General features: G+C 47.4%; 1 protein-coding gene across 1 annotated transcript; it reads left to right on the plus strand.

The window, feature by feature from the left end:
• The first annotated feature begins 9,808 nt into the window (after positions 1-9,808).
• LOC146355246 (uncharacterized) lies at positions 9,809-14,369 on the plus strand. The gene is made up of 3 exons (XM_084830403.1): positions 9,809-10,032; positions 11,315-11,494; positions 12,532-14,369. The coding sequence occupies exons 1-3, from the start codon at positions 9,927-9,929 to the stop codon at positions 12,726-12,728; spliced, it is 483 nt and encodes a 160-aa protein (XP_084686529.1). The 5' UTR covers positions 9,809-9,926; the 3' UTR covers positions 12,729-14,369.
• The last annotated feature ends 582 nt before the right edge of the window (positions 14,370-14,951 follow it).

Consider the following 14,951-nt stretch of genomic DNA (forward strand, 5'->3'; position numbering starts at 1 on the left):
TGCAGTGAAGCGGTGGGTGGAGCCACAGGCAAAAGTGGGCAGGGCTGAAAATTAACTCTCCCCCACTCCCAACTTGGTTGTTACCAGTTTATAGTAGGAGGCATGTCTACTCAAAAGTAAGCATGAACAGCATGTCTACTCACAAGTAAGGACGGGCCTCAGCAGGAAGCAAGACTGAATCACTCAGCAGCACTTTCAAATAGCTTCCCAGATATCAAGCCTATGCATGTCTACTTGGAAGTAAGCACAAGTATCTTCTCTACTCATAAGTAAGCCAGTGTGGTATAGTGGCGAGAGTGTTGGACTGGAAGCCCGGAGATCCGGGTTCTAGCCCCCACTCGGCCATGGAAGCTCACTGGGTGACTTTGGGCCAGTCACAGAGTCTCAGCCCAACTCACCTCACAGGGTTGTTGTGATGATAAAATGGAGAAGAGGGGGATTATGTATGCCGCCTTTGGTTCCTTAAGGAGGAAAAAGGGTGGGATATAAATGTAATAAATAAGCAAGGCAAGCTGCTGCAGGAAGCAAGACGGAATCACTCAGTAGCGGGGGGGGGGGGGCTCTTATATCTGATCAGCTGCTGATCAGAGATAAGAGTTTTTCCTTCCATGGTAGAGGAGGCAGGACAAGGGGAAGATGCTACCAGGCCAGATGGGGAATGCTGGCCCATTAATAATAATTAAAATTATTATTTTAATTTAACATATAAATTAAAAGGAGCTGCCTTGTACTGAGTCAAGCAGTCCATCTTGCCCCTTATGGTCTACTTTGACGGGGAATGGCTCCCCAAGGATGCACATAGAGGTCTTCCTTAGGTCTGCTCCCCGAGATCCTTTCCGCTGCAGATGCAGGGTGAACAATGTATGCTCCTGAGCACTGGGAGCCTCACACCATCTTCACACTCATACACACAACCATAAGGGCTAGAAACTTGTTTCTGTATAAAATGAATCCTGAATCCTGTGCCTGATACCAAAGGCCACACATGTATGGCACAACTGTGGAATATCTGCGGCCCTGTGCAGATTGCTAGCCCCTCAGCACTGTAGATATCAGGCTTTTCCCCAGACTATACTACAACAGCACTCGGAGGGTATGTATGCGTGCATCCACTCACAATAGAAGCTTATGGGCATAAGCAGCAATGCTGCTGGCCGTTTATAGAACAGTTTTAGTTTGCAAAGTATTTTACAGACCTTATTGCATTCTTTCTCACAACAATCCTGAGAGGTAGGCCACTGTTCCCTGTTTTGTAGAAGGAAACGAAGGACTTAGATGGTGTGCCTTACTGGTGTGCCCACGAAGTGAGACCACAGAAGAAGGGAATTTCTATCCAGGATTCCCAGATCTATACCCAACCCTGAATCACCAGATCTCTATTGTGATCCCCACTGTCTGTATAACCAGTGTTGGGAGCCATAGGAGGCCTTATGTTGGAAAACCAGCCCTGTGCATCAGTGCCCCTTAATTGTTTTAAACCCCTTCTGCCACCAGATCCTGGCTAATACATTCTCCCAGGCGCCATCTTGAGTAATCTCGTTTATTTCTTATACTGCCTTCTAGAGGAGGATCCTTTCATGGATCCTGTTTTTCTTCGTGGCCCATGGTACGGAGTGTATAGGGTTTCAACCAGTGGTTGAAAGAGTCAAGGCAGGGAGCAGTCCATTTAGGAAGGGACAATTTCCTTTAACCCTTTCTGAAAAGTTGCAGTTACTGTCAACACCCTGATTTGCTCTATTCTTCCTAATAGGGTTGCCAACTGACCAGGCTGGGAAAACCAGTCTTACCTGCTCTTTTGCCTTTATCAGCAGCTTGATATGCAGAAATCAGCGGGTGTTGCAAATTTCCACATCAGGGAGATAAACACAGTTTGCTGATGATGGCACATCGTCGTCGTATTTGCCTGAGCAAATACAAAGGTCTTCCCCTAGCGCTGAAAGGACATCACATTTGGTGCCAGGTGAGCACCCCACATACTGGGTGTCAGAACTGAGAAAGCCACCTGGCTAACTTCAGAAGGTGAAAGGGCTTGGAGAAAGGCTGGGCCAGCTCCAGGGGGCGACATGACTGGGCACTTGCTGAGGCTCACACCCAGCACGGGGCCCACTTCCAACTACAGGAATCCCCTGGCTTTCCTTCTGTCACTGCCTATTCACCTGTCCCTGTGCATAAGTGAGCGGTGACAAGCAAGGAGAAAGAAGAACCACCTCTGCTCACCTCGCTCTCTCCCACTGGGCAGATTGGGCCCAAAGGGACATGGCAAGGAAAGGAGCGACAGAGACATCTTGCCCAAGACACAGATGCACGCACCCCCCCCCCCCACTCCAAACCTGGAGCTGAGGAGGGCCTCAGGTGATATTTGTAACACTCCAGCAGGCTTATGTTAGAGGAGGCTGTGGTAGAGTGGAATTTGTAATGGATGTGAGATTTGGGAAGCCCTTTTTGTTGATGGCAAAGTCCATTCATTCATTTATATTCCTCCCTTCCTCGCACGGAGATCAGGCTGGTTGACAACCCACACAAAACAGTACAGCATGCAAACACCATTCAAATCATAACTCTAAAATTACAAATGTAAGAAAATACAATAAAGCCATCACTAAAACACTTCCTACACCCCCAAAGCCCTGTACAAATAAATACATCTTTAGCTGGCACCTGAATGACAACAGTATCATGGACAGCCAAATCTCTACTGAAAGGGAATTCCAGAGCCAGGGTGCCACCACTGAGAAAGCTCTGCCACGTGTGGCACTGCAACCAGAGCCCCCCTGGCCAATCTTACATAGAGTCATAGAATAGTAGGGTTGGAAGGGGCCTATAAGACCCTATAAAATCAAAATCTGTCCGATTTGCCTGCAGCAAGGCCCACGTCCAACCCCTGGCATCTTCCATTAGAGAGACCTCAGCTAGCGGGGCTGGGAAGAACCCCAGCCAGAGATCCTGGATCTTTACTGAAGAATCAGTAAAGAGGAGGCCAGGTGGACTGATGCAGTGCTGGCTTCAGGTTTTGGAGGGTTCTTGGGAAGACACTCCCAATGCCCCCCCTTCAGTGAGTCTATCTTCTTACCACCATTCCCATCAGCTGCTGTAGTTCCTCATCCTCATTGCCCCCACTTGACACACCGAGCCAGGGAGCAAGTAGGCAATGGCACCTACTGCTCCTTCTTACGCCCACCACCCCCATCACCATTGTCTGGACCAGACTAAGAGGCAAACAGGTTGCATAGAATCATAGAATCATAGAACAGTAGGGTTGGAAGGGGCCTACAAGGCCATCGAGTCCAACCCCCTGCTCAATGCAGGAATCCAAGTCAGAGCATTCCTGACAGATGGCTGTCCAGCCTCGTCTTGAACGCCTCCAGCGTGGGAGAGCCCACCACCTCCCTAGGTCATTGGTTCCATTGTCGTATTGCTCTAACAAGACATTTTTCCTGATGTTCAGCCGGAATCTGGCTTCCTGTCACTTGAGCCCATTATTCCGTGTCCTGCACTCTGGGATGATCAAGAAGAGATCCTGGCCTTCCTCTCCGTGACAACCTTTCAAGGACTTGAAGAGCGCTATCATATCTCCCTCAGTCTTCTCTTCTCAAGGCTAAACATGCCCAGTTCTTTCAGTCTCTCTTCATAGGGCTTTGTTTCCAGTCCCCTGATCATCTTTGTTGCCCTCCTCTGAACCCTCTCCAGTTTGTCTGCATCCTTCTTAATGTGTGGTGCCCAGAACTGGACACAGTACTCCAGATGAGGCCTAACCAGTGCTGAGTAGAGGGGAACTAGTACTTCCCGGGAGTTGGAAGCTATGCTTCTATGAATGCAGCCCAAAACAGCATTTGCCTTTTTTGCAGCCACATCACATTGTTGGCTCATATTCAGCTTGTGATCGACAACAATTCCAAGATCCTTCTCGCTTGTAGTGTTGTTCAGCCATGTATCCCCCATCTTGTAACTGTGCCTTTGGTTTCTTTTTCCTAGGTGCAGAACTTGGCATTTATCCCTATTAAATGTCATTCTGTTGTTTTCTGCCCAGCGCTCCAGTCTATCCAGATCACTTTGAATTTTGTTTCTGTCTTCATTAGCTATCCCACCCAATTTTGTGTCATCTGCAAATATGATCAGCATTCCCTGCACCTCCTGCTCCAAGTCATTAATAAAAATGTTGAAGAGCACTGGGCCCAGGACTGAGCCCTGCGGTACCCCATTCGTTACTTCTCCCCAGTTTGAGAAGGTCCCATTGATAAGCACTCTTTGAGTCCAATTCTGTAGCCAACTGTGGATCCGGATTGTTGTTTCATCTAGCCCACTTTGAGCTAGTTTGCTCATCAGGATATCATGGGGCACTTTTTCGAAAGCTTTGCTGAAGTCGAGGTATATGATGTCTACAGCATTCCCATGGTCCACAAGGGAGGTGACTTGATCAAAAAATGAGATCCGATTCATCTGGCAGGACTTGTTTTTGACAAATCTATGTTGGCTTCGAGTAATCACTGCATTGTTTTCAAGGTGCTTCCAGATGGATTGCTTTATCATCTGCTCCAGGCTTTTCCCAGGGATTGATGTCAGACTGACTGGTCTGTAGTTCCCAGGTTCCTCCTTTTTACCCTTTTTGAAGTTAGGGACAACATTAGCCCTCCAGTCATCTGGCACTTCCCCCGTCCTCCATGATTGCTCAAAGAATAGACAGCGGTTGTGAGAGTTCTTCTGCCAGTTCCTTTATGACTCTAGGATGCAGTTCATCTGGACCTGGAGACTTGAACTCATTCAAAGTAATTAGGTGTTCCTTGACCATATGCCTATCGATCTCAAGCTGCAATCCTGCCCCTTCAGCCTGTACTTCGCCTTTGCCAGGGGGGTCATAGACCCTCTTTTGGGAGAAGACTAAGCCAAAGTAGGAATTGAGCACCGCTGCCTTTTCTTTGTCATCTGTTATCGTTTTACCATCCTTATTTAATAGCTGAACCACCATTTCTTTCCTCTGCCTTTTACTATGCACGTAGCTGAAGAAAGCCTTTTTGTTGTTTTTAACATCCCTCGCTAACCTCGTTAGCTCGTTCTCAGCTTTAGCCTCCCTGACGCCATCCCTGCAATTCTGTGCTACCTGCCTGTACTCTTCCTTTGTTACTTGGCCTTCTTTCCACTTCCTATATGTGTCCTTTTTTGTTTTCAGGTCATCCCTCAGCTTTTTGTGAAGCCACATTGGCATCTTCCATTGTCTTCCACCTTTTCTTCTTGTTGGAATTGTTTGTAATTGTGCCTTGAGAATTTCCTTTTTTAAAAGCTCCCACCCATCTTGGACTCCTTTTCTCGTTAGCGTCGCTTGCCATGGGACCTTACTGATCATTGTTCTGAGTTTATGAAAATCAGCTTTCCTAAAATCCAGGGTACGCGTTTGACTACACTCGGCTTTTGCTTCCCTTAGAACCAAGAACTCAAGTACAACATGGTCGCTTTCCCCCAGAGTTCCTGTAACTGCTACTTTATCCACTAAGTCATCTCTGTTGGTTAGGATCAAGTCAAGGGTAGCCTATCCTCTAGTTCCTTCCTCTACTTTCTGTAGGAGGAAGTTATCTGCCACACAAGTCAGGAATTTCCTGGAGGGGCCATGTTTTGCAAAATTTGTCTCCCAACAAATATCGGGGAAATTGAAGTCCCCCAATACTACTACATCATACTTCCTTAAAACATTGGCTATTTGCTTTTCAAAAGTTTCATCCTTGTCTTCTCCTTGATTGGGTGGCTGGTAGTAGACTCCGACCACCATGTTCCTTTTATTCTTTGCTCCATTTATTTTAACCCAGATGCTCTTGATGGGGCTACCAAGCTCCTCCTCCTGTATTTCTGTGCAGAGATATGTATTTTTCACATATAGTGCAACCCCACCTCCCTTTCTGTTCCTCCTGTTCTTTCTGAAGAAGTTATATCCTTCAATTGCTGTATTCCAGTCATGAGAGTCATCCCACCAAGTCTCAGTTACACCTATCAAGTCATAATTTCCCTCCTGTATTAAGAGTTCAAGTTCGTTCTGTTTGTTTCCCATACTCTGGGCATTAGTATATAGACATCAAAGACCATGTGCTTCATAGTCTGGCTTTCTTCCTACCTGTGTCTGAAGACTATTATTGGGCGCTATCAGAGCTGTTCTCTCTGTTGCAGTGTATGCGCCTACGTCCATTGTTACCCCCAACATTACATCTCCCTTCCCCGTAGGATTCAGTTTAAAGCCCTCCTGATGAAGTTCTTCATGCTGTGGCCAAACACATTCTTCCCATCCTTTGTGAGGTGCAACCTGTCCCTTGCCAACAGCCCATCTTCCAGAAAGTATAGCCCATGGTCCCAGAATCCAAATCTCTCTCGTCGGCACCCCCTTCATAGCCAGTCATTCACCCGGAGTATTTTTCGTTCCCTTTCTATCCCTCTTCTAACTACTGGAAGGATGGGATGAGAAAACTATCTGGGCCCCAAAGTTCTTGAGTTTCCTTCCCAAAGCTTCAAAGTCTGATGTGATTTCTTCGTAGCTCCGCTTGGCGGTATCATTTGTTCCCACATGGATGAGAAGAAAGGGATACCTGTCAGTGGGCTTTATGAGTGCAGACAACCTTTCAGTCACATCTCTAATCCATCCTCCCGGGAGACAACATACCTGGTGAGTTCAGGGTCTTTGCGACACACTTGGGTCTCGATTCCACGCAGCAAGGAGTCTCCCACTACTACCGCTCTTCTTCTTGTTGTAGGCCTGGGTTTCATCTCCTCTGTTTGACTGACCTTCAGCCTCTTGTTCACTCTCATGCAGGTTCCCCTGTAATTCTTCCTCTGCAGGCTGCCCTCCAGTCTCATCCACAAGTACCTGGAATCGGTTCCACAGCTCCACTGCTTCCACTGGTGCAGAGTGGCGTCTAGTTCTTCTTCCCCTAACTGTCACCCTTTTCCAAGGATCCTCTACTCCATTTTTCTTCACGTCAGCATTTCCCACTGCCTCATCTTGCTGTTGCTCTTCAAGCTTCTGGTCTTCCCTTTGCTGCTGTAGTTCCCCCATTCTGTCCAAGAACTCTTCGTGTTCTCTTATTCCCCGGAGGGTCGACAGTCGCTGCTCCAGTCCACTTACTTTTTCTTCCAGCAGCGTGATCAACTTGCACTTGTTGCAGCTGTAGGCCATGTTGTTCTCAGGCAAGAAAACAAACATTGCACACACCTTGCAGGTCACCACCACTGGAGAATCCTGTCCTTCCATTGCCTCTTTTCCCTTTTTGTGTCTAGCTTTGTGATTGTTCTAGACTAGCCTGTACCTGCTCCTCTACTCAGTAAAGGTTAAAAGCAGAGTCCCACTGGTGTGGAAGTGTGTGTTACAAGACAAATAAATGAAAAAAAGTTAGTTAAAAAATAAAATAAAATGTTATTTTATAATAAAAATAAAATTATATTTTTGACCTCCCCTGCCGAACTCCCCTGGCCAACTCCTGTTTGCTCCCCCTGTTTCCTCGCTCTGGTCACTCGCTCTCTGGGAGCTTGCTTGCTTCTGTAGTCCCTGGACCAACTGGAGCATCTTGCCCTGCTCTGCTCAGCTGGGAGGCGGGAAACAGACTTGCAGTGGTGAAAAGATGGAGCAACTCCAGGGGTCGCTTGTCAGTTGGCCACAGCTAGGGAGTGGGCCCTTGGCAGGTGCCCAGCCATTCCTACCCTGGATGCCAGCCCTGGACTGATGATCCGCCTTGTTATAAGGCACCCAGTGAGCCAAGCACTGTACCTACCAATACAAATCTACAACTCAGTTACAATAGAACAGGGATTCTAACACAAAAGCTCTCAAGAGGGTTGGTAGAGCTGCACAAAGACCTGGCCAAAGGCAACCAATTCATACTCATGTTCTACAAGCGAAGAACAAGATGAGAGATAAGCAATTAGCATGTGAACATCCATGGAAGATTTTTTTCACTTTCGATTTCACTTGCTATTGATGAACTGTTGATGCTATTGTTAAACTATTGTGAGTCAGAAAACCTTCAGCAGAGCTGATCTATTGCAGATCAACTGGTAAATCCTGATCTACCTTCTGCCTGCCTTCTGATTTACACATAAATCAGTCCTTCAGAGTCATGGGTAAGGGAACATAACCATATGGGTGGGACTGGTAACCATACAGGACACAGAAGCACTACACAGACACAGCTGAGCATCTAGTCCTTCCATAGATGGTGCCTACATAGTTTCAAACATAGAACCATGAGCACTAGAAACTTTTTTTTTTTTTTTAGTGAAAGGTAACTCAGGAGCCCACACAGTCTGCTCCAAGTAGTAAATTTTGCATAGGATGGCAAAGGACACAACAGCTACAATTTTATGCAAGCTTACTTGGGTGTATGCTCCACTGAGCTAAGTGGGACTAACTTCTGAGTAAATATGCTTTGGACTGGACAATCTTGCTTTTAAAGGTACCAAACTCCCTTGGGGAAAATGGATGGTTCCTGCAGGATAAGAGTGTTGGAATGGATCTTCAGACCTAAGTGGCTTGGGTTAAATCCCACCTCAGGAGCAGAGTCATTGGGCAGTCTTTAGCTAGTTATTGTCCTTTAGTTTCAGTTCCCCATCTTTATAATGGGAATCAGAGCAACATACCTTAGAGTTATCATGTATATGACAGCCATAGTTCACTTTGCCCTTTAAAATGCTATACAAGTAAATATCTACCGGGTAGGACAATCATCTGCATTTGTTCCTATTTCTCCCTCTTCTCCCCCATCTTGGGACATGATGCTGAAGCAATCATTAGGGGTGTGAACCTCTGCTGCTGAGACCCACACTTGAAGTGCTGCCAGCGAAGAAGAGTTGGCTTGGGGGCATTGGGCACACCGAAATTCGGGCCAGATCCTTTGCTTTCAATCGCATCTCTGTATCCACTGGTCTGTATCTGTCAGTTTTGCTACTACTTCCTTCTGGCTCCTCCTCAATGTTATTTTTAATGGGGGTGGGCGGGTTGGGAACCCAACTATATTCCAAAATGAACTCACTCCATCTGGAATTCAGCAGTACATTTTTTAAAGTAATCACTTTGAATTATTCTTATTCTTATACACTGTTGAGGTTGGTGAACCACAATAAAGAGAGAAAACCTGACTGAAACGCCAGATTTCCTTCTGGGTTGTTTTGTTTCTTTGTTTACAAAGGGCTCCTGGACCTCTAACAGGAGGTGAAGCCTTTTCTGTCACTGCTTTGCCATGCTGGAGAAAAGCGTCACCTGTTGAACTTCCGATTCTTGCTCAGCCATTAAAGGCACATCCTACGTATTCACTCCGTCGGGTTTTCAACCTAATCTGGGTGGAGATTTTTTTTTTTTTAATTTTACTTTACCTGACGTTTTCCCTAAGGACATAAGTAGCACTTAAGAGGCCCGGAGGGGAGAGAGTTGGGACTTCGATCAGAAAATCTCGTCTAGTTCGGCCCTTTCCTAAATCCTGCATCAAACAAGTTCTACAAGGCAGCCCAGAGAGTGTGAATGTGGAAGAAAGGGTGTGGTTATCTCGCACATCGCTTCCCTGAACAACATACAATTAAAACGTGCGAGGATGGGGGGGGGGGAGAGAGAGAGAGAGAAGTGAAAACTGAAGACAAATCATCACCTAAACGCAGTCCGGCTGCGAATGAGGGAGAACGGAAAAGAGTCTGAGCCGAGGGCAAACATAGCCGCTCGTGCAGCGCCTGGGCCGGGTTTCCAGGCTAACGCGACAATCGAACGAAGCTGGATAGGAAACGCTGGAAGCTGATTGGCGGCCGAGATCGGGACGGACCTGAGTGGAACCCGCAGGAGGAAGTTTAAGCCGGCGAGCGCCGCGGGCGTGAGCGGCGTCCGGCTGGACTTGCAGTTCGTGTAAGGCGTTGGAGCGGTTGGGGCCGCCGCCGCTGCTGCGTGAGCGGGCCGCTCCCTGCGGGTGGCGAGGATGGAAGGGCGCGTGGGGAGGCTGGAGGAGATGGGAGCGAAAGTCGTGGCTCTGATGCGGAGCGCGGTCGCTTTGAAGGAGGACTTGCAAGTCGAGCTGGGCGAAGGCTAGTGGCACCGGGCTTCGAAGCGCTTCCCCGCGTTTTCAGAATCATTCTGCGCTGTTTTGGCGGGCTGAGCTGACTAAAAGTTGTAGGACTCCCCCCCCCCTCCCCCTCTAAACGTGCATAGGGTTGTGCCCCTGGTCTTTAAGGCGCCTGTCGCAAAAACCGTGGGTTTTGCTGAAATCGAAGGTCATCTTCTAAAAAGCGAGGGATTTATTACGTATTTCTTGGCCGCCTTTCAGGGCGGAAGCCCTCCCAAGGCGGCTTGCAGCAATCAAATATAAAAACTGTTAAAAAGCTAGGGTTCTAGCCTCACGTTGACTTGCAACTGGAAGACAGATACGTTGTGACCTAGACGGTATGCCTGGGTGCCTATATTGCAGCTATATGTAACGGCTGGCCTTGCTCATCAGGGAAATGCGCTCTGCACATGAGCAGATGATATGTTGCAGAAGTAATGATCAAGATAATTGGGAAAAATAGGCTCAGGGGTTGAGACTTACTTTGGCTATGTGTATACCAGCCTTCCCCCGCTGCTGCTGTCTAGATGGGTTGAACTACAACTCCCAGCACCCTGCGGCTAGTGTGACCTCTTCCCATGGCTCCACCCACTTTCCCCAAACCGTCAATCATTTGGTAGTTTCCTGGGCTTCTCCACAGTCTCTCTCTCTCTCTCTCCCCCCCCCCCCCGTTCTAAAGATTGAAATGCCTCTCCTAAGGCTTAATTACTGGCAGGAAGGGCTTTAAGCTAAATTTTGCTTGTATGTTTGGTATTTCTGGGGGTTTGGCCCCACCCACTGTAGGATTGTGGCCCCTGAGAGCTTCTCTGAAATTGAATCCTGCCCTTAGTCTGAAAGAGGTTTGACACCCCTGGAATAAACCTTTCAGCCTTCAGCTCTTTGACCCAGTCCTTACAGCAAGCTGCCCATCCATTTCTTCCAGAGCCTTGGGAGTGCAAACCTAATCTTAAGGAGAAACGAAAATGGAGGTTGATGGACCTTGTTACTTGCCCCCTCCCTAACCCAGAGGAGCTGGAGGCCTCCCTGATGACAAAGGTGTGGTGAATGCCCAGTGGTGTCATTAGGGGAGGACTCTGGGGCGGAAGCCTAGAGCCCCGCTCAGCAGAATGAGCGAGAGGGCCCTCAAACACAGCAGGGCTGGCTTGCCATGTTTTGATGTAGGTGAAGTAATAGACATTACCATCTGAAGAGCCCCCACCCCAGTAAGAGTCTAAAATAATTACGGAACTGTGCGTATAATAACTGAGTGTCGTTGTTTTCCACAGCCCGTAAGTTTGCTAAAGAGGGTCAAAGTCAAAGCAGCCCTCAAGAGGTGCCCAGTGAAGCAGGGCAGCTGTGTCAGCCACCGCCCCCTCTGCCACAACAGCTGCAGGCAACATCTCCTTCAAAAGCCCCCTCCGCCACGCATCCAGGCAGCAGCAGAGAGCGCTACATGCCGATGCTTGGTAAGTGGTCCATGTTGACAAGTTGGGGTTGGACTCAATGGTCTTATAGGCCCCTTCCAACCCTACTATTCTACAAAGTCCGCCGAACAGGTTTTGCTGAACTAGGAGCTCAAGTTCTGGAGCTCTTGTCTCCTTTCTTCTCTCTCTCTGTCTCCTCTCTCTCCCCCCCCCTTCCCCCCACTCCTTTGGTGCCTCCAGACAGAGAGCTCCTAGCACTAAAAATCCAGAGACATTGTTCAGCTATTCCATCTTTTCCTTCTCAATGGATGTCTTTCTGGTAAGAAGGAAGATGGAGGAAGCAGTGGGAAAACACGGCAGAGCTGCAAATGGGAAACTTCAATCTCTGGACCGCCCCGCCCCCCGTAAATTCTGTGAATGAGGCAGGGCGATTGCATCATACAGGCCTCATCTGGAAGTACACTTGAACCCCCAGATGTGCTGCATCACAACTCCCAGCATCCCTCATCCAGATGCTGGGAGTTGAAATTTCAACACATCTGGAGGGCGCCAGACTGGGGAAGGCTAATTTAATCAGAAAACACAAAGCTTGAGTGAAATGATAATGCAAGTATGCATGAATGGACTTGACTGCATTAGGTATCATATTATCTAGCCCAGGTCCTGTGGCTTTGGTGCTTGCTTTATTTTTTCCATTTTATTAATTAAGCCAAACACTCAAAAAACAAACCCACCACCGTGTTCTTGGATCAAACTGCTCTCCTTCTAGTTCAGATTCAGTTTTCCAATGGTGGCCAGCTGGAGGCCTCTGTCCTGCCATTGGCCTGCTAGCTGGGGATGATGGGAGTTGTGGTTCTACACACCTGGACGGCAGTTGTTTGGGGAAAGCTGGGTTAGAATGTTGGACTAGGACTGGGGAGACCCAGGTTCAAATCCCTCATTCAGCTCTGGGGCTCACTGGCTCTAGTCTACCAGGGTGGTGGTTGTGAGGATAAAATGAGGAGGGGGTTATAAAGTATGCTGTTTTGAGCTCCTTTGAGGAGAGATGAGGTTATATCTGTATGTCCTGATCTGGGCAGATGCCATCCTGAAGAACCAAGAAGCTCTCCGGATGGTCTTGATGAACCAGGACACGCTGAAGGGCCTTGTGGATGGGCTCCAGAAGTCCATGTCAACCATTGAGGAAAGAATCCAAGCCATGGAGCAAGAGATGAGCATCCTTGCTCAGTTCACCCAAGAACTCAACCAAGTGGGGGATGAAGCCAACTGGAGCTGAAAGGTCTCTTCCAAAACTAATGTCCCAGTTGCCATCCAAAGTGTGTCCGGCTCCTTGAGGTTGCAACTTAAAAATAACAGATGGACAGAAGTAGCTGTACGATAGATTCTCAATACCAGTCTGAAATATTTCTTTTCCCTGCAGATACAACCACCAATGTTCCCACAAGCAATTTAAGAACTCAGATTTTCATCCACCTTGCATGCTTCTCTTTTCTCCTGGATGATGATTTGATTAATTCTAAAATATGATCTTCCTTGATATAGCCTACTCAAAAATCCAACTTGAGCCCAGGGGTCATCTGGAAAAGCCCGGAGTATTTCCAGCTGGGAACACAGGGAGTCTTTCTAAAGTTCTCTTTCTGGTAGAGGCTTCCCTTTCTAAACAGTTTCCCTTTCTAAAGATGGCTGTATTTGTCCACCTCCATTTCCCTAAGTACCACATGGAAAAGGTCAAGTTGGGCTTGAGTTAAATTTGAGAGGTCGGATCCATGCTTGGAGTAGGCCCATTGAAATCAGTGGGACTCAGCTATGGCTAACTTGTCTCACTAATTTCAGTGGGTATACCTGGATCCATAGCAACTAGCTGCTCCCATCTTCAACTGTGTTCCCAGTTCAGCCACATTAGATAATACAAGCTACTTAAGCTAATGATTTTTGTGCTGGTTTAGGGCAAATGTATCCTTGCTCTGAACTTGGGTATCAAACTATATTGACGAGGGCCTCTTCTGTTTGTCTCGGATCCCACTGCTGGAGTTTGATGCAAAATTACTTGGAGTGGTTAACGAACACATCCTTCTGTTGTACCATGTTTGCATTTTCTCTAAGCCGACAGTGGCAGATGGACAATGCACACAATCACAAGAGAGCGAGGGAGGTGAACTCCTTCAGTTTAGTGACACGCTTTTGAATAACCCATTGTGACACAATGTCCATCACTGTATAATAAATGCCAGCCTGCTGGTAACAGCAGTTTCCTGGATAATTTAAATTGCTAGCTTTGACTGGATGCTCTATGTTTACGAAAAGCTTTATCTAGCGTATTTTTCAAGTATGTTAGTCAAGGGTCTTGAGAATGGAGAAATCCCTCCCCCCAGTAAATAGGTTCAAAATTATTGGGCTTGTAATGAAGAGGGAACACTCCATAAACCTCTCCTGCACGTGCCTCACTGGAATGGATGGGAAGTGGGCAAGAATAGAGGCCTCCTTGCCCAAATCTAATTCCCATGGGGCTTGCACAGGAACCAAATGGCTTGTGCCCACTGTGTGTTAGCTTGGCACAACTTCATCTTATGTGCTTGGCACTGTATCCCAGCCTCCCCCAGCTTGGTGCCCTCTGCATGTTGGACTGCAACTCCCATCATTCCCAGCTGGCATGGCCGATGCTGGATGGCAATTGTGGGAGTTTCAGTCCAACGCATCTGGATGGCACCAGGTGGGGGAAGCTGGCTGTATCTGACCTCTCCCTTTCCTGTGCCAGCCTGAATGTTTTGGACAGCCTGCCTGTGTGGAAAATGATACGCTAGTCTGTATTTATCCAAATGTATTTATTTGCTCTCAAGCCATGTACACCCCTTATTCTCCTGTGGTGAATTATTGTACGTGCACTTGTGTGTCCAAAAATAAACATCAATTTAAGTGGAATTTCTGCTTCTGTCTTTGTAAGCACAGTGCAAAGCATCTTCCTAGACTGCACCCAAGGTTTTGCTCAGGTGATACAACAGGGAATAGGTCCCCGCCTTGCAGTTGGGTTTTTTGTACTTTTGGGGGGTACATTTTGTGCTTTAGGGTTTCCCCAAGTGGATGGTGCCATTTTAGCTACATAAGGATCTACACTCGGAGAATGTGTTTCCTATTAGCATATAGCAAGTATGCAGGATATCATTCTATACAGATGGTATTAGTTGTCAGTTGGGTACTTGTAATGTGGAATAGTAGCTTCAATTTCATGATAGCTTCACTTGCACAGTCTCCATGTGTTTATTCCGGTGAACAGGCAAATCTGGGTCTTGGACCCACCACTCTGCCGCTGGAAGCCATCCAGCTTCAAGGTAGTGGTGAAGCTGGAACCAGCCACAGCATAACTGGGACATTACGCGTCTCTATATGTATAATCTGTAAGTGTAGTAATGTGTTCTTGTTATGAGTCTTTGGTATTGTAGGTATTCCTGTTGTGTCTCTCTAGTTATGGTGAGAGAGAGGATTGGCAGGTAGATTTGCATAT

The sequence above is a fragment of the Heloderma suspectum genome, chromosome 2 (assembly GCF_057233095.1).
Source record: "Heloderma suspectum isolate Gila_16-S chromosome 2, 16-S_ref, whole genome shotgun sequence".
Lineage (NCBI taxonomy): Eukaryota > Metazoa > Chordata > Lepidosauria > Squamata > Helodermatidae > Heloderma > Heloderma suspectum.